General features: G+C 36.4%; 1 protein-coding gene across 3 annotated transcripts in view; it reads left to right on the top strand.

Moving 5' to 3' along the window:
* Positions 1-9,461: 9,461 nt before the first annotated feature.
* The window catches only part of LOC111586623 (sodium/hydrogen exchanger 3), a 32,129-nt gene continuing 14,730 nt past the window's right edge, over positions 9,462-26,860 (top strand). Inside the window, exon 1 of one of the 3 annotated variants that reach the window (XM_035942091.2) lies at positions 9,462-9,982. In XM_035942091.2, coding sequence (XP_035797984.2) covers positions 9,604-9,982 — 379 coding nt within the window. In that variant the 5' untranslated portion in view covers positions 9,462-9,603. Of the gene's footprint in view, positions 9,983-25,337; positions 25,719-26,860 lie in introns of those variants that run through there. The other 2 variants (XM_023296384.3, XM_023296385.3) reach the window with 2 other exon arrangements.

Below are 26,860 nucleotides of genomic sequence, written 5' to 3'. Positions count from 1 at the left end.
ATTTTTATTATTTTAACTGTATTTTTGCTGTAATTTTACTATATTTTACTTCATTTTTACTGTATTTTTACAATATTTTTATTGTTTTTTATTATATTTTTACCGCCGTTTTATTATATTTTTACTGTATTTTTTTCTGTATTTTTAATGTATTTTAGCTATTTTTACTGTATTTTTTATTGTTTTATCAGATTTTTACTGTAGTTATTGTATTTTTACTGCATTTTTACTAAATTTTTTTCTGTATTTTTACTATGTTTTATGAGATTTTTACAGCATTTTTACTATTTTCTACTGTATTATTCCTGTCTTTTTCCTGTCTTTTTTTATCTTTGGACTATATTTTTACTGTATTTTTACTATATTTTAACTGTATTTTTCTATATTTTTACTGTAGTTTTGCTATATTTTATCTAGACTTTTTAACGTATTTTTACTATATATTTTCTATATTTTTGCTGTATTTTTTTTCTATATTTTTACTGTATTTTACTGTATTTTATTACACTACCATTTAAAAGTTTGACATCACTTAGAAACATCCTTATTTTTGAAAGAAGATCATTTTTTTGTCAATGAAGATAACATTAAATGAATGATAAATCCAGTGTAGACATTGTTAATGTGGTAAATGACTATTGTAGCTGGAAACAGCTGATTTTTAATGGAATATCTCCATAGGGGTACAGAGGAACATTTCCAGCAACCATCACTCCTGTGTTCTAATGCTACATTGTGTTAGCTAATAGTGTTGAAAGGCTCATTGATGATTAGAAAACCCTTGTACAGTTATGTTAGCACATGAATAAAAGTGGAAGTTTTCATGGAAAACACGGAATTGTCTGAGTGACCCCAACTTTTGTACAGTAGTATATATTTAGTAGCGTACATTTTAAAAATCACAATAAATGCATCTGAGAAAGTGAACAAATACTGTATTTTCAGTTGTAGATTACATTATAAAGTCAGTAAATGAAGTTTAAATGCCTTTACAGTCTCCTTTATTTCCTTTTTGAACAGTGTCACAAGGACAAAGCTGAGTGTTTCCATGCAACAATCAGTATTTCTGAAACTGAAGACATCATGAATGAGTCGACCGTCAACATGCAGCTGTACTTTCCACCTGAGTGACTGATTTATAGTATTATCACTAATCTCTGTCAGGGTGAGTCGTGTTTTTAGCTGGTTTTAAGTCATTGGGTGTGGTGGTGACCTGCTGTACATTTTAAGGGTTCAGGATGGACGTCATTGAGGTTATTATCTGTGTGTGATGCAGATATTTTAAACATACCAGGAATTCCAGAGGTAAGTTAGGCCATGCTTGAAGGACAAAGTGACTAGATATTGGACTAAATCATTTTAACATCAGAATTTTTTGTGTTTTTTAATGGTGAAAAAGAAAAACATTCCTATTTACAACAATCACGTGCAGAATCCTGAACACTTCCTTCATCCGACTGTCCATGCAGGTGCTTTTATCTCAGGCTAACAAGCTACAGGAAGGCTAACAAAACTCAGGCTAACAAAACACTGGAAGACTAACAGATCACAGGCTAACAAAACTCAGGCTAACTAGCTACAGGAAGGCTAACAAAATTCAGGCTAACAAACTACAGGAAGGCTAACAAAACTCAGGCTAACAAAACACTGGAAGACTAACAGATCACAGGCTAACAAAACTCAGGCTAACTAGCTACAGGAAGGCTAACAAAATTCAGGCTAACAAACTACAGGAAGGCTAACAAAACCAAGGCTAACAAAACACAGGGAGGCTAACAGAACACAGGCTAACAAAACTCAGGCTAACAAACTACAGGAAGGATACGGAACATAGAAAAGCTAACAAACTACATGAAGGCTAATAAAATATAGGCTAACAAACTATATGAAGACTAACAAAACAGAGGCCAACAAACTACATGAAAACTAAAAGATCATAGGAAGGCTAACAAATTACAGGAAGGCTAACAAAATTCTGGCTAACAAACTACATGAAGGCTAACAAAATTCCAGCTAACAAACTACTGGAAGGCTAACAAATCTCAGGCTAACAAACTACAAATGACTAACAGATCATAGGAAGGGTAACAAATTACAGGAAGACTAACAAAGTACAGGAAGGCTAACAAAACTCAGGCTAGTAAACTAAAGGGAGGCTTTAAGGGAGAAGTGACTACATATTGGACCAAATCATATATATCAATATTTATAACAGGCCAAGATGGTGAATAACATCCACATGAAATATCAATTTAGTTTTAAGGTACAAATAGTATTTTTTTTAACCATTTTACTGTATTTAAATCAAATTATGCAGAAAGTAGTCGCCTGTTGTCAGTTCTAATATCCTGTAGGTGTGACTAAGAAGTCTCATATTGAAGGTGACCTCAGTACTCGTGTGTTTATCTTTCTGCGTCACCTGAACTGAAACCTGAACACTTCCTTCATCCGACTGTCCATGCAGGTGCTTTTATTTAACATCTCGGTTGCACACCATAAACAGATCATGTAGCAGAACAACATGCAGTGACTTTTCAAGTTTCCTTCTGCTTCAGACCCACTTTATTAACAATAATCAGTTATTCTGATTTGCTGTAAAAATATTTAATTTCCCCCCTTTTTCACAGAAACTAAAAAGGAATAAAATCAAATATTTGTGAGTGACGTTTGGTGTTGCAAAAGGGGGGAAAGCCGAGTCACTGTTACTTAGCATCTGTTAATAGAGGTGAATCTGTCAAAAAAAAAAAAAAAAAATCAATCATTCAGATTGTCTGGAACAAAGATCGACTCGCAGGAATGAGGAAAGTCTTTGTTGGTTTTTCTTTGTGTCGGAATCTGTGGTTTTTCTTCGTGTGTCTGTGACTCAGCAGTTTCAGCTCTGACAGTGATGAGTTGTGTTTTTACAGTGCGCTGTCGTGTATATTGAAGATGTCTGGTATATAACTGTGATCTGAGTTTATCAAAAATACTCTGAGAATAACTTTTTATTTAGAATCAGTCGCTGTAACTTCAGACAGCAGTGTAGGACCCAAACTAAGTTCTATTAAAGCTTTTGGATGAACTTTGAGAATTTCGTGTTTTCAGATGTGGGGAAAAAAACCCATCTCACCTGAGAAGCTATTTTAAGGTTCCAGAAATGTGCTATTGGCTACCAGCAGATATTGTAGGGATCGGATTGAGGAAAAACCATCCAAAGTAGTTAACAGTGAGATACGTGACTTTTAGATCCTGTTTAAATTGGATTACACATGTGAGATTTGTCAATTTTAAAGGAAGTTTTGCAAAAGAAGAAAGTCACAGTTTGTCATAAAGATGGTTTAAGATCATTTAACCCTCGTGTGTCATGATCCCTGTTCCAGCCCCAGTTTCTCTCCTCCTTTCTCCTGTTCTCTCTATCTGTTTTGATCTGTCTCTCGTTGGCTACCTCTGTCTGTCTGTCACTCTCCCTCCTGTCTCTCTCTCCCTCCTGTCTCTCTCTCCCTCCTGTCTCTCTCCCTCCTGTCTCTCTCCCTCCTGTCTCTCTCTCCCTCCTGTCTCTCTCCCTCCTGTCTCTCTCTCCCTGTCTCTCTCCCTGTCTCTCTCTCCCTCCTGTCTCTCTCCCTCCTGTCTCTCTCTCCCTCCTGTCTCTCTCCCTCCTGTCTCTCTCCCTCCTGTCTCTCTCTCCCTCCTGTCTCTCTCCCTCCTGTCTCTCTCCCTCCTGTCTCTCTCTCCCTCCTGTCTCTCTCTCTCCCTGTCTCTCTCCCTGTCTCTCTCCCTCCTGTCTCTCTCTCTCTCCCTGTCTCTCTCCCTCCTGTCTCTCTCTCTCTCCCTGTCTCTCTCCCTGTCTCTCTCCCTCCTGTCTCTCTCTCCCTGTCTCTCTCCCTCCTGTCTCTCTCCCTCCTGTCTCTCTCTCTCTCCCTGTTTCTCTCCCTGTCTCTCTCCCTCCTGTCTCTCTCTCCCTGTCTCTCTCCCTCCTGTCTCTCTCTCCCTGTCTCTCTCCCTCCTGTGTCTCTCCCTCCTGTGTCTCTCTCTCCCTGTCTCTCTCTCTCCCTGTCTCTCTCCCTGTCTCTCTCCCTCCTGTCTCTCTCCCTCCTGTGTCTCTCCCTCCTGTGTCTCTCTCTCCCTGTCTCTCTCCCTCCTGTCTCTCTCTCCCTCCTGTCTCTCTCTCCCTGTCTCTCTCCCTCCTGTCTCTCTCTCCCTGTCTCTCTCCCTGTCTCTCTCCCTGTCTCTCTCCCTGTCTCTCTCCCTCCTGTCTCTCTCCCTCCTGTGTCTCTCCCTCCTGTGTCTCTCTCTCCCTGTCTCTCTCCCTCCTGTGTCTCTCCCTCCTGTGTCTCTCTCTCCCTGTCTCTCTCCCTCCTGTCTCTCTCTCCCTCCTGTCTCTCTCTCCCTGTCTCTCTCCCTCCTGTCTCTCTCTCCCTGTCTCTCTCCCTGTCTCTCTCCCTGTCTCTCTCCCTGTCTCTCTCCCTGTCTCTCTCTCCCTCCTGTCTCTCTCCCTGTCTCTCTCTCCTGCTCTTCCTGCTTCACCTGCCTGCATTCTGCTACCTGCTAATTACTGCATTGAGTGTCAGCTGCAGTAATCAGTTCACTCAGGACATCTGTTCACAATCACCTCCTGCAATATAAAGCTCAGCTCATTCAGTCACACCTCACTGGATCATAGCGAGTCACATCCCATCTTGGACTCAGTACTCTCTTTTTGACTCTGTACTTCTCTGGATTCTCACCTGCCCTGTTTCTAGTCTCCAGCCTGCCATAGCCTCACCTGGACTCTTGTCCCCCCCCATCCCTGGATAACTGTCGGTCCTGTCTGTCCCCCAGCTGTCTGTCTGTCTGCCAGTTTTGTTCCCCTACCAGCTTCTGGATTCCTCGAGCCTGCCTACTTTGCCCCCCTTAGTTCTGTTTCCCCCTGGTTTTGTAAGTACATTGTTTTGTGGTCTGGTTTAGCTTATCCCTGTTTGGTTTTTGTAGGGTTAGTAATGTAGTTTGTTGTAGTATTAGATTTGGTTTACTTTATCTCCTGGTTGTTTTCTCTTTTGGTTTATTTTTTGCTTGGTTTAAATAAAGACCTGTTTCTGTTGCCACCTGTCTGCCATATCTGTGCCTGCGCCTGGGTTCTCCAACCACCTCCGTAACATCGTGTCGTCCTGAGGGTCAAAATTGACCCATTTTAAAGTTTGAAAATGTGGAAAAAAACCAATATATTTTCACAGTGAAATTTCTGATGTCCACATTTTCAACATTTTTGGGAAATCTTTGAACATTTTTTGGTGGAAAAAAAGAAATGTTCAAAATGTTTCTGGTTGATTTTTTTGGTGAATGTTCTTAAAGAAAATATTGGAAGTTTTACTGATATATATGGAATCACTTTAAATATTTTTAGGATTTTTTTTGGAAGATTTTTACTCATTTTTTGAAAATATTTACAACAATTTTCTTGCCAAATTTGGGGGATTAAAAAAAACCTTTTAAGGAATTATTGGAATTTTCTTCCTGAAGGTTTTGCAAATTTTCTGAAATTTGGGGATTTTTTTTTGCTGAATTCTCAAAATTTTTTCAGACAAGGAAATGAGGACAACAGGAAGGTTAAAGTCCTGCAGCACCCGTCTGAAGGACGACCATCTGAGGAGGAATGGGAGAAGGTCATGTGGTCACATGGGATCAAAATAGAACTTTTTTGGAATAAACTCCACTTGCTGTGTTTGGATGAACACCATTCCAACCATGAAGCATGGGGGTGGAAGCATCATGCTGTGGGGGTGTTTTTCTTCTTACCGTACTGAGGGGAGGATGGATGAGGCCATGAACCAACCTCCTTACCTCAGTAAGAGCACTGAAGAGCATTGAGTCATTGTCTTCCAGCATGACAATGACCTGAAACACAACTAAGGAGTGGCTCCAGAAGAAGCTTTTCAGGGTCCTGGAGTGGCCGAACCAGTCTCCAGATCTGAACCCAATTAAAAAAAAAAAAAAACTTTGGAAGGAGCTGAAACTCTGTGTTTCCCAGTGACACCCAGAAACCTGAAAGATCTGGAGAAGATCTGTATGGAGGAGTGCTGTGGGCAAACCTGGTCAGGAACTACAGGAAATGTCTGACCTCTGGAACTGTAGACGAAGGTTTCTGTACCAAAAGTTAAGTTCTGTAAAAACGTATTCTATGCAATAAAATGCAAATTAATTATTTAAAAATCATACGATAGATAGATAGATAGACTATAGATAGATAGATAGACAGATAGACTATAGATAGATAGATAGATAGACTATAGATAGGTAGGTAGACTATAGGTAGACCATAGTTAGGTAGACTATAGATAGATAGATAGATAGATACTTTATTAATTCTGAAGGATATTTTTAAAAGTGGAAAAACCTATTTTTCCCACTTTATGTCCTCTCTCCTATCTTTTTCATCCCATTGTCAGCCTTGATTGAATGTCTCACTCTAGCTCATATTATCATATTATGTCTTGTTTTTGCCGTTTTATGTCTCATTTTTGCATCAAAAATCTGTTTCTTTTTATTTACTTATTTTTTTTATTTAAGAATTAAATTACATGTTAAAAATTTGCCAAATTCTAAATAACTTCCACATCAAAAATCTGTTTCTTTTAATTTATTTTTTTCATTTATTTTTAAATAATAATTAAATTAAATGTTAAAAGTTGGCCAAATTGTAAACAACTTCCACATCAAAAATCTTTTTTAAAAAAAAATTAATTAATTTATTTAATAATGAATAATTAAATTACATGTTAAAAATGTGTCAAATTCTAAAGAACTTCGACATAAAAATAATTTTTAAAAATTTATTTATTTTTAATTAAAATAATTATAATTATAATTAAGGTCAGGCTGGGGAGAATTTTATATTGTTATTGTTTACTCATAATTGTTAAGTTCTTCCAACTAGTTTTTCTACATTCTTTGAAAGTACATTTTGTACTCAACTACCAGAATTATGAACATAAGTTTCTAAGTTAGCAAAACATGATTTTAAAAATTAAGTTGTTCCAATTCAATTTTCTTTACTAGTGTTTTTCTTCATGTACACTCTTTTTTTTGGGTTATGACAATTTCTAAGTGAATTATCTTCAACCAACAAATCATATTGAGTTGGTGGAATTAGCTTTTCCTCTTCAGTCAAATAAATTTTGAATCACTTTGTAGCATAAACACAAATCTTTAAATTGTTTACTCATAATTATTAAGTTCTCCCAACTAGTTTTTCCACATTTTTTAAAAATAAATTTTGTTCTGAACTACCAGAATTATGAACATAAGTTTCTAAGTTGGCAAACATTTAAAAAATGAATTTGTTCCAATTAGATTTTCTTTACGAGTGTTTTTCTTCATGTTCAAAGTAAAAGTGATTTAAGTTTTCTTTTATTGTTGTTAAAACTAAGCCAGTAAAGGTCTGACATCCTAATTAAACTGTTTCCTGACTGTCCATGAGGCTCAGAAGTTAATAGAAAATCCTGTTAAACTCACTTGAGGAAAGAACTTTTCTCTCCTGTGTACATTTGTTTAACAGGATTCCTATGAAATGCTGAGTTTCTGGAAAGACCCAGATTTCTTCACATTTCCTCCTGGAAGAATAAATGATCTATTCATGAAGAAGTGGAGCTGATGTGGTGTTTAAATGTTGACTGGGAGGATTTCAGCTGACTGGAGGCTGATTAATGACTGAACGTCTCCGTAAACACTCCTTATGGTGGCCACCATAAGGAGGCTCAACATGACAGCGAGGGGCTGGTGGAGGGATGCTCCAGTAAAACCCAGGGTCAGCTCACCTCCATGTCATCTTTACTGGAGGAAAACCAGTAAAACCTCATTTAGATACTGTATTTAATGTTGTGACTTTTATCAGATATTATTTGTAATTTTAAAAAAAGAAAATCTGTGAAATAACAGTTAAAACATGATTTACCATTTTTGAGTCAATTTTTTATTTCAAGTATCTGTAAAATCATGATTAATGATAATAATTTTCTACTTTTTTTCTGTCTCAATGCAGTAAAAATCCTGTAATTTTACGCTTAAATGTTAGAAAATAACTACCGTTAAACTAAAAATATTTTTGATTTATTTACAGTTGTGGTTTGTTCAGAAAAAAAGATTAAAAAATTTTTCAATAATTAATATATGCCCATTTTTGTTTTGATAATTATATCTTTTGCTCATTTAAATACAGTAAAAATTCTATAACTTTACGCTTAAATGTTGGAAAAGAATAAAATATTTTTTGTGCAGTTATAATTTATTTTCTGTGATTTAATTTTTCAAAACATGAAATCTCTGTAAAATAATAATATAAAACGGGTACTTTACCATTTTCCAGACCCTAATATACACAGCCTTTCTAACAGCAAATATTAGTAAAATAATTATATATTTTTTTGCAGATTTAAATGCAGTAAATGAAAAAAAATTTATAAAAAATAGTATTTTAATATTTTTTTTTAATTTTACCATTACAATGTAAATTAACACCTTTTTTCTCTGATTTTACTAGATATTAATCATAATTTACCAAAATATGGACAACTTGTAAAATAATAAGTTTTTAAAAATTATTTACCATTTTAAAATAATTAATACACCTATATTTACTTTCAAATAATAGCAAATATCTGTAAAATGATGATACTTTAGATTTAAATACAGTAAAATATATTGTAAAAAAAAAAACCCAACATACTATTTGTAAAAAAAAGTTTAATATTTACCATGTAAATTAACACCTGTTTTTTGTGATTTTACTAGATATTATTTATAATTTACCAAAACATGGACAACTTGTAAGATAATTATTATTATTTTTAATTATTTATCATTTTAAAATTATTAATGCACCTATTTTTACTTTGAATTAATAGCAAACATCTGTAAAATGATGATACTCAGCAGATTTAAATGCAGTAAAACAAGTACAGATTTTTCATTTGATTTGATTGTTTATATATATATATATATATATATATATATATATATATATATATATATATATATATATAGTAAGGTTAATGTTAATCGTTTTTCCAAGGATTTTATCAGTTTATAAGCAAAACATAGGAATTCTGTAAAATAAAAGGAAATTAATTTAAAAATACAGTAAATAAACGGCATTTTTGACAGTGATAATGCAATCCTGATGAGAGAAACTGAGCCCAGTTTCTAAAAGTGTATTTTTCCTTTAAATAAATACCAGCCTCAGTGGAATTTATTTCAAGGCGTGTTATTTGTGATAACATTAACATTTCTTTCCTATAGGTTACATAAGAGCCTCAGAAGTGTGTAAAACAAGGAAGGGCAGTAAAAATAGTTAATTCAGTGTGAGACCATAAAGCACACAGTTATAACCGAACACCAAAAGTACCTTTGAGCTAAGTGGCCAAACAAGCTGGTCTGGGTTCAGAGTGGGAGGAGAGAGAGACAGCAGAAATCAGGATGGGCTGAGCCTCGCCTGATGGGAAAAGGTGTATCCTGGTCGGACAGGTGAGCACAGAGGGCCATCATGCTCCGGACAGGTACAGGTGTGGACTCAGGTAGGAGCCCAGTGAGGGAAGCCTGAGCAGAACCAGGAGGAGGAACTTTCTTCTACACTTTGGTGAACTTTTATCCAACATGACAGCGACTCGGAGGTTTGTTCTTCTTCTCTGCGTCGCGTTGGTGGCGTCCAGATGTTCGGCCAGCGAGGACCAGCATCAGGACCCGACGCCGAGCAACGACCATGTAGGCACCTCCAGCTCGGACTCGGGGAATGGGACGAGTTCGGGTCACGACTCGAGTTCAGGTCATGATTCGACGAGTTCGGGTCACGATTCGACGAGTTCGGGTCACGACTCGAGTTCGGGTCACGACTCGAGTTCGGGTCACGACTCGAGTTCGGGTCACGGAGGAGGCCCCATCACCACCCTGCCCATCGTGTCCTGGAAGTGGCATCATGTCTCCACCCCTTACCTGGTGGCCCTCTGGATCCTGGTCAGCTGGATCTGCAAACTCAGTGAGTCCTAAAATGTTTGGGTTCAGTAAATCAAAATGGTTGAGTTCAGACAACTTCTAAGTAATTTATGTTCAACCAACAAGCTTCATTGAGTTGGTGGAATTAGATTTTCCTCTTAAATCAAAGGTGTTTTTTAAGCAGAATCCCAAGTCTTTTAGTTGTTTACTCATAAATATTAAGTTGCATCAATCTTTATGAGTTCAGACAACTTCTAATGAAATTATGTTCAACCAACAAGCCATGTTGAGTTCGTGGAATTAGATTTTCCTCTTCCACTCTTGTACCTGTCTGGATCAAAACACAAGTTTTTTAAGTTGAAAAAAATTTTAAAAAATTAATTTGGTGCAATTAGATTTTCTTTACCAGTGTTTTTCTTTGAGTGCACTCTTTTTTTGTCATGACAACGCCTAACCAAATTATGTCCAACCAAAAAGCCATATTGAGTTGGTCGAATTAGATTTTTGTCTTCAATCAAAGGTGTTTTTAATCACCTAATGGATGGAAACATAAACACAAACTTTTGAGTTGCTTACTCTTAGTTATTAATTTGCATCAATCTTTGTGAGTTCAGACAACTTCTAATGAAATTATGTTCAATCTACAAGGTACGGTGAGTTGGTCGGATTAGATTTTCCTCTTCAATCAAAGGTTTTGTTTTTAAGCAGGATCATAAGTCTTTAAGCTGTTTACTCGTAAATATTAAGTTGCATCAATCTTTATGAGTTCAGACAACTTCTGATAAAATTATGTTCAACCAACAAGCTACATTTAGTTGGTGGAATTAGATTTTGCTTTTCCACTCCTGTACCTGTCTGGACCAAAACACAAGTTTTTAAGTTGGTAAACATTTAAAAAATTTAATTGTTCCAATTAGATTTTCTTTACCAGTGTTTTTCTTTGAGTACCATCTTTCTTTTTGAGTCATGACAACTTCAAAGTAAATAATGTCCGACCAACAAGCTATGTTCATGGAATTAGCTTTTCCTCTTCAATCAAAGGTGTTTTTAATCACTTAATGATTGGAAGCATAAACACAAATCTTTAAGTTGTTTACTCATAATTATTAAATTCTTCCAACTAGTTTTTCTGTGTTTTTTTAGAGTATATTTTGTACTCAACTACCAGAATTATGAATGCAAGTCTTTTAAGTTGGCAAATATTTTTTAAAAAGATTGAATTGTTCAAATTAGATTTTTTTAAACAGAGTGTTTTTTTTGTGTACTCTCTTTTTTTTTGGAGTAATGACAACATCTAAGAAAATTATGTTCAACCAACAAGCTACATTGAGTTGGTGGCATTATGTTTTCCTCTTCAATCAAAGGTGTTGTTAAGTAGAATCCCAAGTTGGTTTGCAGCATAAACACAAATCTTTAAGTTGTTTAGTCATAATTATTAAGTGCTTCCAACTAGTTTTTCTATGTTCTTTAAAAGGAAATTTTGTACTTAATTACCAGAATGTCACAAACACAAGTTTTACTATATTTTTAATGCATAACTACAAAGATATATTTTTAATCTGGGAAAATTTTAAGAAATTAAGTTGCTCCGATTGGATTTTCGATGATTTGGATTGACTACAGCAGGTGACTCCTCTGAATCAGTTTAAATAGAATCCATTAGATCCACTCATTAGACTCAAACTCTACAGTGGGAAAGTCTGAGGAGCTCAGCAAAGATCTGAAAAAGCACAAAAAAACCCCAATTTGATTCTTTCATAGATTTATTAAAGGTCTTCTGAAAAAATGACTCAATCTGCTGGTTCACAAATATACAAACAGAAATGTCAATATTTGGTTAAATTTGCCCATTTCCTCCTCAGTTTAGTTCTTCTGGTTTCAATTGTTGAGCGTGTTTGTTTTTTGAAATAGAAGACAAACTACTTCTCTCCAATTAAGCTGTTTATTTTCTAATATCAGTGTCTCAAAAGAATCTTGCACAAGCACCTTTTCTGTTTGGAACAGTCTCCCAGAAAAGGATAAAGTCTGATATGAACAGAACATTTTATACAGTATGGTGAAATGTGATTGGTTATAGAACACAAACATATCATTCAAATATTGCAATGTGATTGGCTAAAGGTGGGGATAAACCATGGTTTAGACTTAGTTCTCTCATTAGCTGGTGCACAGATATGTCCATATCTCTGGCATATGATTCATCCAATCACCAGGAACTTCTTTCCGCTCTCTACCTGTTAGTCTTATTCCTTTGTTAGCTGAGATGTGATGGAGCTACTGGTGGTTTCTCATAGAAAAGATTATTACGGTTTCCTCCCTTAAACAACCTTGAGTTTACCAGGTTCGGTGCAATTAGTTGTTACCTTGTAAGGAAATAGGAATATACTATGAAGCAAAGCCAACCTCTCTATCTTTTTGGTGTGTGTGTGTGTGTGCGTGTGCGTGTGCGCGTGTGCGTGAAGACACTCTTTGTACTGATATGTGTGTGTGTGCAGTTGTAGCTTTCCAGCCTGACCTGTCTGTCTCTGTCCATCATGTATTTAACCCTTCAGATCCTAGGGTTAATGCTCTCTCTCTATTCAGGTCAACACAACTCATACATTAATTACACAACAAATGGTTATTAATATCAATATTGTAGTACTCATATGTGATATCAATTTCAGTGTTCAGTTAGTACTACCTTAAAAAAAATCCTAGCACAATCTTCTGGTTTATCTTTGACTTCTCTGGACACTATACCTACCGTCAAGCATGGAGGTGGCAGTATCATTATATTATCAATTTAACTGACTCACCAGAATTGGTGCAGTTCCACTAAATTTGCCGTCTTTCTGTCTCTGACTTGTTTCTTCATCAGTCCACAGGTTCTTGATGGGTCTAAGTCAGGACTTTGGGGAGACCAGTCTAGAACCTTCATTCCAGCCTGATGGAACCATTTCTTTACCACGTCTGATGTGTGTTTGGGCTCATTGTCTTGTTGAAACATCGTCCAAGATCAACCTTCTGCTGATAGTTTTAGGTTTTCCTGAGGAATGTGGAGGTGATCCTCCTTCTTCGTTCTTCCATTTACTTTGTGTAAAGCTCCAGTTCCATAGAGCATGATACTGCCACCACCATGCTTGGTGGTAGGTTTGGTGTTCTTGGGGTATAAAAAAGACCAAGAAAATCTGAAACCAGTCCTTAAAAGGTCTAAGACCAGGACCAGAACCAAACCTAAACCAGTCCAAAGAAATGTTCAGAACCAGTCAGAATTCAGTCTGAAATATATAATATTCAGATGAAACCTCCACCCGTGGTTTCTGAGTGACCAGTCAACAACCAAAGCTGAAACCAGTTTTAGAAATAGTATGAAACTAGTCCTAAAAAAAGGTCAAAAACCAGCACAATATCTGGACAAAACCAACCCTAAACCACTCAAACAAAAAAGTCCAAGACCCACCTAAGACCGTCTGAAACCAGTCCTCACCCAGGACCAGATTCAGAGTAAAATAAATCCTAAACCAGGGGAACCAGGACTGAAACCAAACAGAAACCAGTCCCAAAACAGTCCAGAGCCAGTCCAACATACAGCCTGAAACCAGTCCAGAAGCACTTGTAGAAAGCCCCAGAGCATGATACTGCCACCTCCATGCTTGATTGTAGGTTTGGTGTTCTTGGGGTTGTAAAAGTCTGAGACCTGCCTAAGACAGTCTGAACCCAGTCCTTTAAAGGTCTAAAACCAGTGGAAAATCAGGACCAGAACCAGACCTGAACTACTCCTAAAGAAAGTCCAAGACCTGCCCAAGACAGTCTGAAACCAGTCCTAAGCCGGGGCCAATTATATAATATATAATATTCAGATGAAACCTCCACCTGTGGTTTCTGAGTGACCTGTGTTTTAGATGTGGTCTGACCTCTGCTGAGAATCACCCAGATGAAGCTCCTTGTCCTCCTGGTCCTGTTGCGATCACAAAACATTGTCATTAGCAACTCCTGTATACACAACAGATGTAAATGGGCTGCAGCCGTGTGGACAATGTAAATGAAGGAGCATGCATACGAGTGTGTGTTTGTGTACATGACTGCAGACGTAAATACGGGGCTGTGGTCTTGTGTGTGTGACGCAGGAAGTGACTGTAGATAACCAAACAGTGGAACCACATGCAGCAGCTGATGTTTTCTGTTGTTCTGCAGGTTGTTACAGTAAAAAGGTCAGTTTGAGGTTTTAGAGCTGCTGAGTGATGGAAACCTCCACAGAGGGTAGTTCTGCTAACAGAGACTCATAGCATGGATGATCTGGAGGTCTGTGTAGAGAAAAATTCCTACTCCAAGCAGGTTCTGGACTTGATAGTTCTTCAGTCTCATTTTTCTTCACTGTGGTTCATTTTTCAGTATAAAGTCCTGCTGCTCTGTGGAACCAGAACAACATGATGAGAGAACTCAGAGATGTCTGAATCTTTAAGTTAGCATGCCATGAATCCTCAGAATCTGAAGACAAAAGCTGAATTTTGCAAACAGGAAGAGTTGAGTGCTTTTCTTGTTTGTATAAGGGGTCAATAGATCACATAGCTTGGGGCGAGACCCTGGCGAGTTTTGAAAGGGATCAGGGAAATCTTAAAATCAATTCTAAAACAAACAGGGAGCCAGTGGAAGGAAGCAGGATAGGTGTGATGGGAAGTCGTCTGTTAAAACCAGTAAGAAGTCGAGCTGCTGGACAAGTTGGAGGCGACAGAGGAGCTTTACAGGAATGCCAGAAATGAGGGAGTTACAATAATCCAGACGGGATGAGTGCAGTATTGGCATATCCAATCTTGACTAGTAGTTATGCAGATTTTTGGTTTAGTTTTTCAAATTTTTACTGATTTTTCTTAAATATTTGCACTAACCCCTTTGCTGTCGAAACAATTTGAAGTTCACCCAATATGTAGGATTAACCTTCCCGTTGTCCTCATTTATGGGCACCAAAAAATATTGCTTCCATGTCTGAAAAAATTCAAAAAATTCTGCAAAAAAATTCCCCAAATTTCTGAAAATTTGCAAAAACTTCAGTAAGAAAATTACAATAATTCCTTAAAAGTTTCCCTTAAAAATTTTATTTTAAAAAAAATACCCAAATGTGGCAAGAACATTCTTGTAAATATTTTCAAAAAATGAGTGAAAATCTTCCCAAAAAAATCCTATCTAAAGTGATTACATATATATCAGTAAAACTTCTATTTTCTTTAAGAACATTCACAAAAAATCAACCAAAATCCAGCGAAATTTGCTGGATTTTGGTTCATTTTTTTTGTGAATGTTCTTAAGAAACATTTCTAACATTTCTTTTTTTTCCACCAAAAAACGTTCAAAAATTTCCCAAAAATGTTGAAAATGTGGACATCAGAAGTTTCACTGTGAAAATATTTTTTGTCCACATTTTCAAACTTTAAAATGGGTCAATTTTGACCCGCAGGACGACATGAGGGTTAATAAAGTCTTATTGTGTTGTACTGTATTTTATTGTGCAGTATATATGTTATTTAGGCTAAGTTCTGTGATTTATGCAACATTAATAAGAAGAAAAGCCCTCAGAGAGTGCAGTCCTCCTCCAAGGTTGTAATCCTCCTTCTTCATTCTTCCATTCACTTTGTGTAACGCTCCAGTTCCATAGAGCATGATACTGCCACCACCATGCTTGATGGTAGGTTTGGTGTTCTTGGGGTTAACAAAAGACCCTTCCAAGACAGTCTGAAACCAGTCCTAAGAAGGTCTAAAACCAGGACCAAGATCAAACTTCAACCTGTCCAAAACCAAAACTGAAACCGGTTTTAGAAACAGTGTGAAATTAGTCCTAAAAAGTCAAAAAACAGTACAAAATCTGGACAAGACCAAACCTAAACTACTCCTAAAAAGTCCAAAACCCGCCCAAGACAGTCTGAAACCAGTCCTCATCCAGGACCAGATCCAGAGTAAAATAAGTCCCAAACCAACTTTAAATCACATCCAAACCTAGGAGAATCAAGACTGAAACCAAACATAAACCAGTCCCAAGAAAGTCCAGAACCAGTCCAACATACAGTCTGAAACCAGTCCAGGAGCACTTGTAGAAAGCCCCAGAGCATGATACTGCCACCTCCATGCTTGATGGTAGGTTTGGTGTTCTTGGGGTTAAAGGAAAGTCTGAGGCCCGCCTAAGACAATCTGAATCCAGTCCTCAAAAAGTCAAAAACCAGTGCAAAATCAGGACCAAAACCCAGACCTGAACTACTCCTAAAGATAGTCCAACACCTAAAGAAAGTTCAACACATCTAAAACCAGTCTATTTCCTCCTCAGTTCGGTTCTTCTGGTTTCAATCTTCTGGTTTATCTTTGACTCCTCTAATCAGTTCAGTTCAGCTAAATTTGTTGTCTTTCTGACTCAGACTTATTTCTTCACCAGTCCTCAGGTGATTTGGTGATTTTTAAAAGATGAAATGTCTTTAAAACCGGCCAACGGTTCTCTTAAAAGTAACTCAAGCCGAGACTTAGTTTGCAGAAGTTTTGAACCAAAACCCACAAAGCTCCAACAGTTCGCAGTTTAAAGTGTGTAATCAAAAACATTAGAGAAAGAAAAGCAAACATTTACACGACACGTCTGAAGTGGATTAAACCTTTATGGACGAAGATGATGAATAAATGTTTGACTTTTCAGCCTGAACCAATGAAACGTTTCCTGCAGGATTCAAACGTGTTTCTGAAGCAGACGTTCCTCCTGAAACATGATTAATCCGACTCAGACCAACCTCCAGAGTGTTTACGCCGCTAATGTTGACTTTATTCTGACGGCACACAATAGCACCAGCTCTGCTAAGATCAGATTTCCTCTCCACACATTCACAGAGCGTTCTTTCTTCCACCGCTCTCTCTTCTCAGAGTCTTTCAAAGCACAATGGACAATTAAACCACTTGAGTGTGATCAACCTAAAGACCTCGTTAGAGTTCAGCTGTGTGAATATTTCATCTGGAAGCTTTTTATCTTTAAAACAGAATTATTCGACATATCAGCAAGTTTAGGTGGAATTTTTTCAACTTTAATTCAGATAAAAGGCTTTTTTAAAAAAAGATTTGCTGTCACACCTGGTTTTCTAGACCACTGGTGTCCAACATGAGGCCCGCGGGCCAAAAGTGGTCCTCCAGAGGGTCCAATCCAGCCCTCAAAGTGTAAAAATTCCAGAGAAGACATTAACTGCAGATTGCAAATTAGTAAAACTATGAATTTAAAATAATTTCTAGACCATGATGTTGTTTTGATCATGAAGTAAAATACTAGATTGTTCATTGTTAATTTGTTGTTTTGTGTCTCATTTTTGTAATATTCCATCTTGCTTTGTTGATTTTTGTCTTTTTTTTGTCTGACTTTTGTCGTTTGTCTCATGTTTTAGTTGTTTTGTGTCTCGTTTTTGTCTCGTTTTGTGTTGTCTATATTGTAGTCATTTTGTTTCTCGCTTTTGTCATTTTGTGTCTCATTTTTGTAATATTTTGTCTTATTTTTGTTGTTCTTTGTCTTTTTTTGTCTGATTTTTGTCTTTAGTCTCATGTTTTGGTCATTTTGTTTCTGGCTTTTGTTGTTTTTTTTCTTGTTTTGTTTCTTGTTTTTGTCGTTTTGTTTCTCGTTTTTGCCATTTTGTTTCTTATTTTTATTGTTTTTTGTTACCTTTTTGTATCGCTTGTGTTGTTTGTATATATTTTAGACATTTTGTTTCTCATTGTTTGTCCACTTTTTGTCATTCTATTTCTCATTTTGGTGTTTTCTGTCTCATTTTTTTTTAGAATATTTTGTCTTATTCTGCTTGCTTTTCGTCTCATTTTTGCCATTTTGTGTCTCTTTTTTGAACTTCATTTTTCTTATTTTTACTATAAACATGGATAATATATACATAGCACAAACAATGAGGTCAAGGAGTCACAACTTACATAAAAATAAATAAACAAAATAAATACATACACGCATCTTCATCTGTCCACCTGTATGAATTCTCACACAGTACAAATGTGTCTGTATAGACCCCAGGTTAAAGCATTTTTGAAGTTACTGGGCTAAGAAAAGGGTCCATTTCCCCCAGGATCCTTCCCTACGTCCATTTGTAGCCTCAGATTATCAGTGATCTGCTCCATATCATGGAACTGATTCATAATATTCATAAAGGTGTCAACAGAAGGTCGTGTTTTTGAAGCCAGCATGTCATGATAACTTGAAGATCTTTAGTAAATATGTGTCGTTCTTGTTTAGATCCCCCAGGGGAAGTCCGAGGTGTAGTCTGGGGAAGGACATATTAAGGACACTTCCTCCCAAAACAGCCTGATCAGAGGACAAGACCAGAATAAATAGTCCACCATTATTATCCCCAGCATGGCAGTGGGGTCCTCATTTGTCTAGATTTTTGTTTAGGAGTTATGAAATAGAGAGTGATGTTTTTCTAGCAGAAGTCTCTCCAAGTAAATGAGTTTGTGGAGGAGATTTTGAACGGTAATGTACACGAATTAAAGTTGCTCTATCTTATTTAAAGTTGCTCTATATTAGTTAAAGTTGCTCTATATTAGTTAAAGTTGCTCTATATTAGTTAAAGTTGCTGTGTATTAATTAAAGTTGCTCTCTTATTTAAAGTTGCTCTATCTTATTTAAAGTTGCTCTATATTAGTTGAAGTTGTTCTATTTTAAAGTTTCTCTACATTAAATAAAGTTGCTCTATGTTAAAGTTGCTCTAAAACAAATTAAAGTTGCTCTACATTAGGTAAAGTTGCTCTATATTAGTTAAAGTTGCTCTATATTGGTTAAAGTTGCTCTATATTAGTTAAAGTTGCTCTATATTAGTTAAAGTTGCTCTATCTTATTTAAAGTTGCTCTATATTAGTTGAAGTTGTTCTATATTGGTTAAAGTTGCTCTATATTAGTTAAAGTTGCTCTATATTAGTTAAAGTTGCTCTATATTGGTTAAAGTTGCTCTATATTAGTTAAAGTTGCTCTATATTAGTTAAAGTTGCTCTGTATTAATTAAAGTTGCTCTATATTAATTAAAGTTGCTCTATATTAGTTAAAGTTGCTCTGTATTAATTAAACTTGCTCTATCTTATTTAAAGTTGCTCTATATTAGTTGAAGTTGCTCTAAATTAGTTGAAGTTGCTCTATATTAGTTAAAGTTGCTCTAAATTAGTTGAAGTTGTTCTATTTTAAAGTTTCTCTACATTAAATAAAGTTGCTCTATGTTAAAGTTGCTCTAAAACAAATTAAAGTTGCTCTATATTAGTTAAAGTTGCTCTATATTAGTTAAAGTTGCTCTATATTAGTTAAAGTTGCTCTATATTTGTTAAAGTTGCTCTATATTAGTTAAAGTTGCTCTATATTAGTTAAAGTTGCTCTAAATTAGTTGAAGTTGCTCTATATTGGTTAAAGTTGCTCTATATTAGTTAAAATTGCTCTATATTAATTAAAGTTGCTCTATATTAGTTAAAGTTGCTCTGTATTAATTAAAGTTGCTCTATCTTATTTAAAGTTGCTCTATATTAGTTAAAGTTGTTCTATATTAGTTAAAGTTGCTCTATATTAGTTAAAGTTGCTCTATATTAGTTAAAGTTGCTCTGTATTAGTTAAAGTTGCTCTATATTAGTTAAAGTTGCTCTATATTAGTTAAAGTTGTTCTATATTAGTTAAAGTTGCTCTATATTAGTTAAAGTTGCTCTATATTAGTTAAAGTTGCTCTATATTAGTTAAAGTTGCTCTATATTTGTTAAAGTTGCTCTATATTAGTTAAAGTTGCTCTATATTAGTTGAAGTTGCTCTATATTAGTTGAAGTTGCTCTACATTGGTTAAAGTTGCTCTATATTAGTTAAAGTTGCTCTAAAACAAATTAAAGTTGCTCTACATTAGGTAAAGTTGCTCTATATTAGTTAAAGTTGCTCTATATTAGTTAAAGTTGCTCTATATTTGTTAAAGTTGCTCTATATTAGTTAAAGTTGCTCTACATTAGTTAAAGTTGCTCTAAATTAGTTGAAGTTGCTCTATATTGGTTAAAGTTGCTCTATATTAGCATGTTATGTAACATATGTAACATGTTTTGAGTTGAGTCAGTTTTGTCACATCTGAACCAAACCTGCCAGGGTTTTATAGTCATGTTATCTTTAATAAATTACCAATAAATCCACATTTATCAGGTCTGAAAACTTTAGAAACAGAAAGTATTGTTGGATTCCACCTTTCTGACGGTTCTTTAACAAATCTAAGCTTAAAATTTAGGATATTTCGTCAAAATCACTTTACTCTCATAAAAAAATTAACAAAGATAAACTAGCTGCATCAGATTCTGCAAAAAAGAAAAAATTCTGCGTTCCTTGATAGAAATATGGATCCATTAGTGACTCAGCTGAGACCAAAAATCATGTGACTAAACTTCAGGGAGTTTTCAGCTGAACTGCAGGACGTGTTTCCACAGAACAGACAGGAGACTAAGTAGTATAAAAATATAAATAAGTAAATATCTACAGCCTTTTATTCCAAAAGAACCATTGGATTCTCAACTTTCCAAATCTGAGATTAAAATCATGTTATTTCATTTTAAAAATGCTTTTTTCTCGACGTCTCTTTGAAAGTTTGACCAAAAAATAAACGGGTTGCATCAGATTCGGCAAAAAAGACAAAATTCTGCAACTGTGGAGCCATTATTGACACACCAAAAGTCCATAAATCCTCCTGATAAGCACATTTAGCCTCCACCATCAGCATGAACTCTTCAACCTCATTAACTAACGATCTAATAAATCTACTCAACAGTCACCGTCCTCCAACTGGAGCCTTTCAGTCATGGTTTTGTGCACAGTGAGGTGAACAGATGAAGGTTATTTCTCTCTGGAAGCACCTTAAGACTGTGGTTTTGTCACGTGAAGCAGTGAAATGTGTCACTTTGGACCTCACCCAGTAAACACATGATGCAGATAAAATTAGATTTTGTTGTTATATTAAGAGTTTAGGCGGGTCAGATGAGCAAAACCATGAAAAAAACCTCAACTTCAGCCCTAGCAATGTTCTAAAAAGCGACATGTGCACTGTAGAAAACCAGGAGAGTCAAATTCGTCTTAGTCCAGGTTCCACATCCAGTCCAGTCTGATCTGCAGTGGACCGGACCAGTAAAACCAGTAAAGCCACAGCAGAATAACCTAGAAATAACCACAACTCCTAATGGTTCCTTTGTTTTAGTGCAGAAATGTTCATATTTAAAGAATTATCTTTTTACTAAACATCATGAACAACCTGAAATGTCTCAGTTCATCATTTCCACATTACAACTTCCAGATCACAAAGTGTCTCCAAAGAAACACAACATTTAGTCACCTGGAACTGAACCATAGAGGATTTACTGGAGGATCACAACCACAAAAGTCAAACAAAAAAAGACAAGAAACAACAAAAACGAGACAAAATATTACAAAAATGAGACACAAAATGACAAAAGCGAGAAACAAAGCGCCAACAAATGGACAAACGACAAAATGAGACAAAAAAGCACAAAACAACAAAAACTTTACACAAAACAACAAATAAAACAAAAGACAAGATAACAAAAATAAGACAAAAAAAGACAAAAAAAACAACAAAAACAAGACAAAATATTACAAAAATGAGACACAAAATGACAAAAGAACAATGAGTAATCCAGTATTTTACTTTCTGATCCAAACAACTTGTCATGGTCTAGAAATGATTTTAAATTTATAGTTTTACTAATTTACAATCTGCAGTTAATGTCTTCTCTGGAATTTTTACACTTTGAGGACTGGATTGGACCCTCTGGAGGACCACTTTTGGCCCACGGGCCGCTTGTTGAACACCCCTGCTGTAGAAAACCAAATAATGCCTTTTATTTGAATTAAAGGTGAAAAAAATCCTCCTAAACTTGCTGATATGTTGAATAATTCAACATTTTAAACATAAAATGCTTCCATATACTCAAAGTGTGGAGGGAAATGGTAAAGAAATGAAAAATTCAAAGGGAGATCAAACTAATCAGCTGGCCAACATTTGACGCAAACTTTACACCAGCACTCTAGTGATGGTCGCAACTCGGCATTATAGGTAAAATTGTGTCTAATTGGGAAATGAACAGTTTTTGAAATCTATGCCAGACATACAACCAAGAGAGAACAGATCTCTACTGGTATCTCTGGAAAGAGATAAAAGAAACAAGTTCAACAGAACCATCAGCACTCACTAGGGCTGAGAATCCAACAGTTCTTTTGGGAAAAAAAGCTACAGATATTTACCTGTTTATATTTTTATACTACTTAGTCTCCTGTCCGTTCTGTGGAAACACGTCCTGCAGTTCAGCTGAAAACTTCCTGAACTTTAGTCACATGATTGTTGGTCTCAGCTGAGTCACTAATGGATCCACATTTCTATCAAGGAACACAGAATTTTTTTCTTTTTTGCAGAATGTGATGGAATTTTTGTTAATATTTTGATGAGAATAAAGCGATTTTGATGAAATATCCTAAATTTACATCTTAGATTTGTTAAAGCGCCATTGGAAAGGTGGGAATCCAACAATACTTTCTGTCTCTGTTTCTTCCAGACCTGAAAAATGGTGACTTATTGGTAATTTATTAAAGATAACATGAATTTGAAACCTGCTGGAAGGTTCAGAGGTGACAAGATTAAAACTGACTCAACTCATAGAGCAATTTTTATTAATATAGAGCAACTTTAATTCATTTCAGAGCAACTCTAATTAATTTTAAAGCAACTTTAATTCATGTACACTTGAGCAGTTTGGGGTCACTTAGAAATGTCCTTATTTTTGAAAGAAAAGCTGGTCATTAAGAGTTTTATGTGTTAGAAGAAGGATTTTAAAGTCTATCCTGGATTTTACAGGGAGGTTCCTGGTTCCTGTCAGAACATTTTTTGCATCAGCTGGAGGTTTTTAAAAGAATTACTGGGACATCCTGATAATAAGGAATTACAACAGTCAACCTAGAAGTTATAAAGCATGGACTAGTTTCTCAGCATCACTCTGAGACAAGATGTTCCTGGTTTTTACAAATATTACATAGATGAAAGAAAGCCATCCTACAGACTGGTTTTATTTCTACACTATCATTCAGAAGTTTAGAGCTACTTAGAAATGACCTTATTTTTGAAAGAAAAGCATTTTTTTCAATGAAGACAACATTAAATGAATGATAAATCCAGTGTAGACATTGTTAATGTGGTAAATGACTATTCTAGCTGGAAACAGCTGATTTTTAATGGAATATCTCCATAGGGGTACAGAGGAACATTTCCAGCAACCATCACTCCTGTGTTCTAATGCTACATTGTGTTAGCTAATGGTGTTGAAAGGCTAATTGATGATTAGTAAACCCTTGTGCAGTTATGTTAGCACATGGATAAAAGTGGGAGTTTTCATGGAAAACATGAAATTGCTTGGGGAGCCCCAGACACTTGAACAGTAGTGTAAATCAACTCCACACTGATGTTTTATTTTCTTCCATGAATTTGAGGCTCCCACCTGTCTGAACTCTCCAATCATCAACCCAGTCAGACCGACGAGGCTATTGTCCGTCGTTCTGCTCAGACAGGACAAAGAAAACATGCAGCAGCTTCCCTGAATCACATCGACACACAAAGATGCTGAGAGTCCGTTCAACAAAGCAGCCGGACAGATTTCCGTGTCGTCTCAGAGTTGTTTCATTAAAGGAAATGACAAAGGTTGCACAAATAAAGGAGAAGCAGAAAAACCGCTGACACTTCTCAAAAGAAAAGAAAGAAATCAAACAACAAAAAGGAACTTCAAACAAGTCTCAGAGCGCCAACAAAGAGACACATGGGCGAGTCCTTTACGCTGCAGTGGTCATCTAAAGATTGACTTCTTTAATGGATGTGAAGGTCCTAAAGAGTTCACACGAGGTCACACTGGTGATGTTTTATATCATTTACCAGAATTAAAAAGGGAAGCAAGATAAAGTAGAAAACAACAACTAGAAGTAAGAAAAGTCTCAGACACTCCACATAAATAAGAAACTTACTGTCCACTGGGAATATTACAATTAAAAAATTTAAGTTAAAGGTTTAAAAGTTTCCCTCCACTTGTAAAGACCATGTTTATCAGGTCAGTCTTCAGTTTCCAACGACTCCTAGAACTCAGAATTAGATTAAATGACCAAAATACATCAATCTTTGTCACAAAAAACAATCTATTAACCTGAACAGCCAATTTTGTTGAATTTGGGCGAGCAGACGACGTGCTGTAGTGTTGAACGTTTGTCTCCCCCTTCTGATGAGTGATGAGTAATTACACAAACACTGTTGATCCATTCTTATGACAAAATCAAGAACAAAAGATGACAGGACTGTCTTAGGCAGGTCTCAGACTTTTTTTTAACCCCAAGAACACCAAACCTACCATCAAGCATGGTGGTGGCAGTATCATGCTCTGTGGAACTGGAGCTTTCCACAAAGTAAATGGAATAATGAAGAAGGAGGATCACCTCCACATTCTTCAGGAAAACCTAAAACCATCAGCAGAAGGTTGATCTTGGACACAGTTGGATGTTTCAACAAGACAATGAGCCCAAACACACATCAGAAGTGGTAAAGAAATGGTTCCATCAGGCTGGAATGAAGGTTCTACACTGGTCTCCCCAGAGTCTTGACTTAGATCCATCAAGAACCTGTGGACTGGTGAAGAAACAAGTCTGAGTCAGAAAGACCACAAATTTAGTTGAACGGAACCAGAATTGGTGCAGTTCAACTAAATTTGTGGTCTTTCTGACTCAGACTTGTTTCAGTTAAACTGATAGTATAATGATACTGCCACCTCCATGCTTGACGGTAGGTATAGTGTCCAGAGGAGTTGAAGATTGAAACCAGAAGAACTGGACTAGGGTGGAAATGGACAAATTTAACCAAATATTGACATTTATGATCCAACAGATTTAGTTGTATTTCCAGAAGACCTTAAATAAATCTATAAAAGAACCAAAATTCACGACTGAAGTGAAAAATTTCCAGTTACAGAAACAGAAATGATCAGTGGAGTGGATTTTATTTCTATCTTTGGACACTCCAGTCAGGATCAAATGTGTAATTCCTGCAGGCTGAGGAGAACTTATTAACCGAGTCACTGCTTCATGATACAATCGTTTATTTAGGAGAGGTGGAGGACGTCGAGGCGAGTCTTTAACCACAGGTTGAGCAACGTCAGCGTCAATCATTACTGAGGCCGGTGATGGAAATGTTCCTAAACACAAACTCATGAGAATATTTGTCACCGAGAAGCCGAGAGGTTTCAAACGTGACTGAATAACCAGGAATCTTTGTTTATTTTTGTGAACTCCTCCTTTAATTCCTGAACTTACTCAACCTCAGTCACAGAGGACAGATAAAAGGCTGAGTCCAGAGTTTGCGCTGCTGCTGACCACAACCTGAGGGAGGATAAAGACAAAGATGGAGGAAATAGAGTGAGGAGAAAAGGAGTCAGAATAAGGAGGGATAAGAAGACACTTTCACCTCCTCAACAAAGGACTTCCTGCTTCATTCTGTTTCTTTTATTCATTCTGTATAAAATGCGTCGCTGTGGATTTGTGCACCTGTTGGGTTCGGTGTTGCTGATTGGTTTCGTCTCGTCTGTGAGTTGTGAAGCGGCGTTAACGGGACACGAGTCGAACCACAGCGAACACGAACATGGATCCAGCCTATCGGGGATCCCCATTGTAACCTTCAAGTGGCACCATGTGGAGACCCCGTATCTAGTCGCGCTGTTTATCCTGGTGTCTTTTCTGGCTAAGCTGGGTACGTAACGCATCAATGTGGTAGAAAAATGACAGAAGTTAATGTTAAGCTGCTTCTAACTAAACAAAACAAAGACTGGCGCCTCCAGAAGGGTTTCTTGAGGGAAGTATTGTTTCAGCACAACTTAGTTCTTTGATGGTGTAGGGATTAGTGCAATGTTAGTAGAGCATCTCCGACGTTATTCCATAAAAGTTCAACTAAAACTCCCTCAGAGTCACCTAATGTTTTAATCTACAATCAAGTTAGTTTATTAAATGAAGCCATGCAAAGTCCTACCTTCATACTGTGAATATTTCCAGAGTTCCACGTCCTTGAAGTCCATAGAGGTGGGTCCAGATTTATCACTTTCTAATGGACTTTTCCATCATTTCTGAGCCTCAGAACTTCATCAGTCCAGCAGATAGAACCATGACATTTAGGAGGAAAAACACATCTAAGTTCTGATAAAAACTGAAACTTAAGTAACTAAAAAAGCTGGAAAATTACCACAAAAATTGCCAAAATTACCACAAAAAGATACAAAATCACCCCAAAAAGAGCCAAAACTACTCCGAAAGTTTCACATATGTCAGCAAAAACACCTAAAATCACCACAAAAAGTACCAAAATTACCACAAAACAGGTAAAATTCCAACAAAAACTCCAGTTAAGCACAAAAAACTTGCAAAAGTACTCCAAAAAGAGCCAAAATTACCCTGAAATGTTCGAATATGTAATCAAAAAAATGGAAAATCACCACAAAAACTACCAAATTTACCATGAAAAGGACCAAAACTACCATAAAACAGGTGAAATTGTGACAAAAACCCAAATTTGGCACATAAAACATGCAAAACAACCACAAAAAGGGTCAAAATTACCACAAAATACTAGGGCTGCCACAAACGACGAATCGACGAATCGCCTGAGCACGCAATGTCATCAAAAGCGGAAGTGAGCGCGCAATGCAACAGAAATCACAGTCCGAGCGGAGCGCGGAACACGCACGGACATCCGCGCTGTATCGTGCATATATAGTATATGCACGTTACAGCGCGGATGTCCACGCTGTATCGTAAACGCGGATGTCCACGCTGTATTGTGCGTATATAATATATGCATATACTATATATGCACGATACAGCGCGGATGTCCGTGCGTGT

This window comes from Amphiprion ocellaris, chromosome 15 (genome assembly GCF_022539595.1).
Source record: "Amphiprion ocellaris isolate individual 3 ecotype Okinawa chromosome 15, ASM2253959v1, whole genome shotgun sequence".
In the NCBI taxonomy this organism is placed as follows: domain Eukaryota; kingdom Metazoa; phylum Chordata; class Actinopteri; family Pomacentridae; genus Amphiprion; species Amphiprion ocellaris.
Note: the sequence above shows the minus strand (reverse complement) of the source record. Positions and strands in the feature narration are given on the sequence as shown.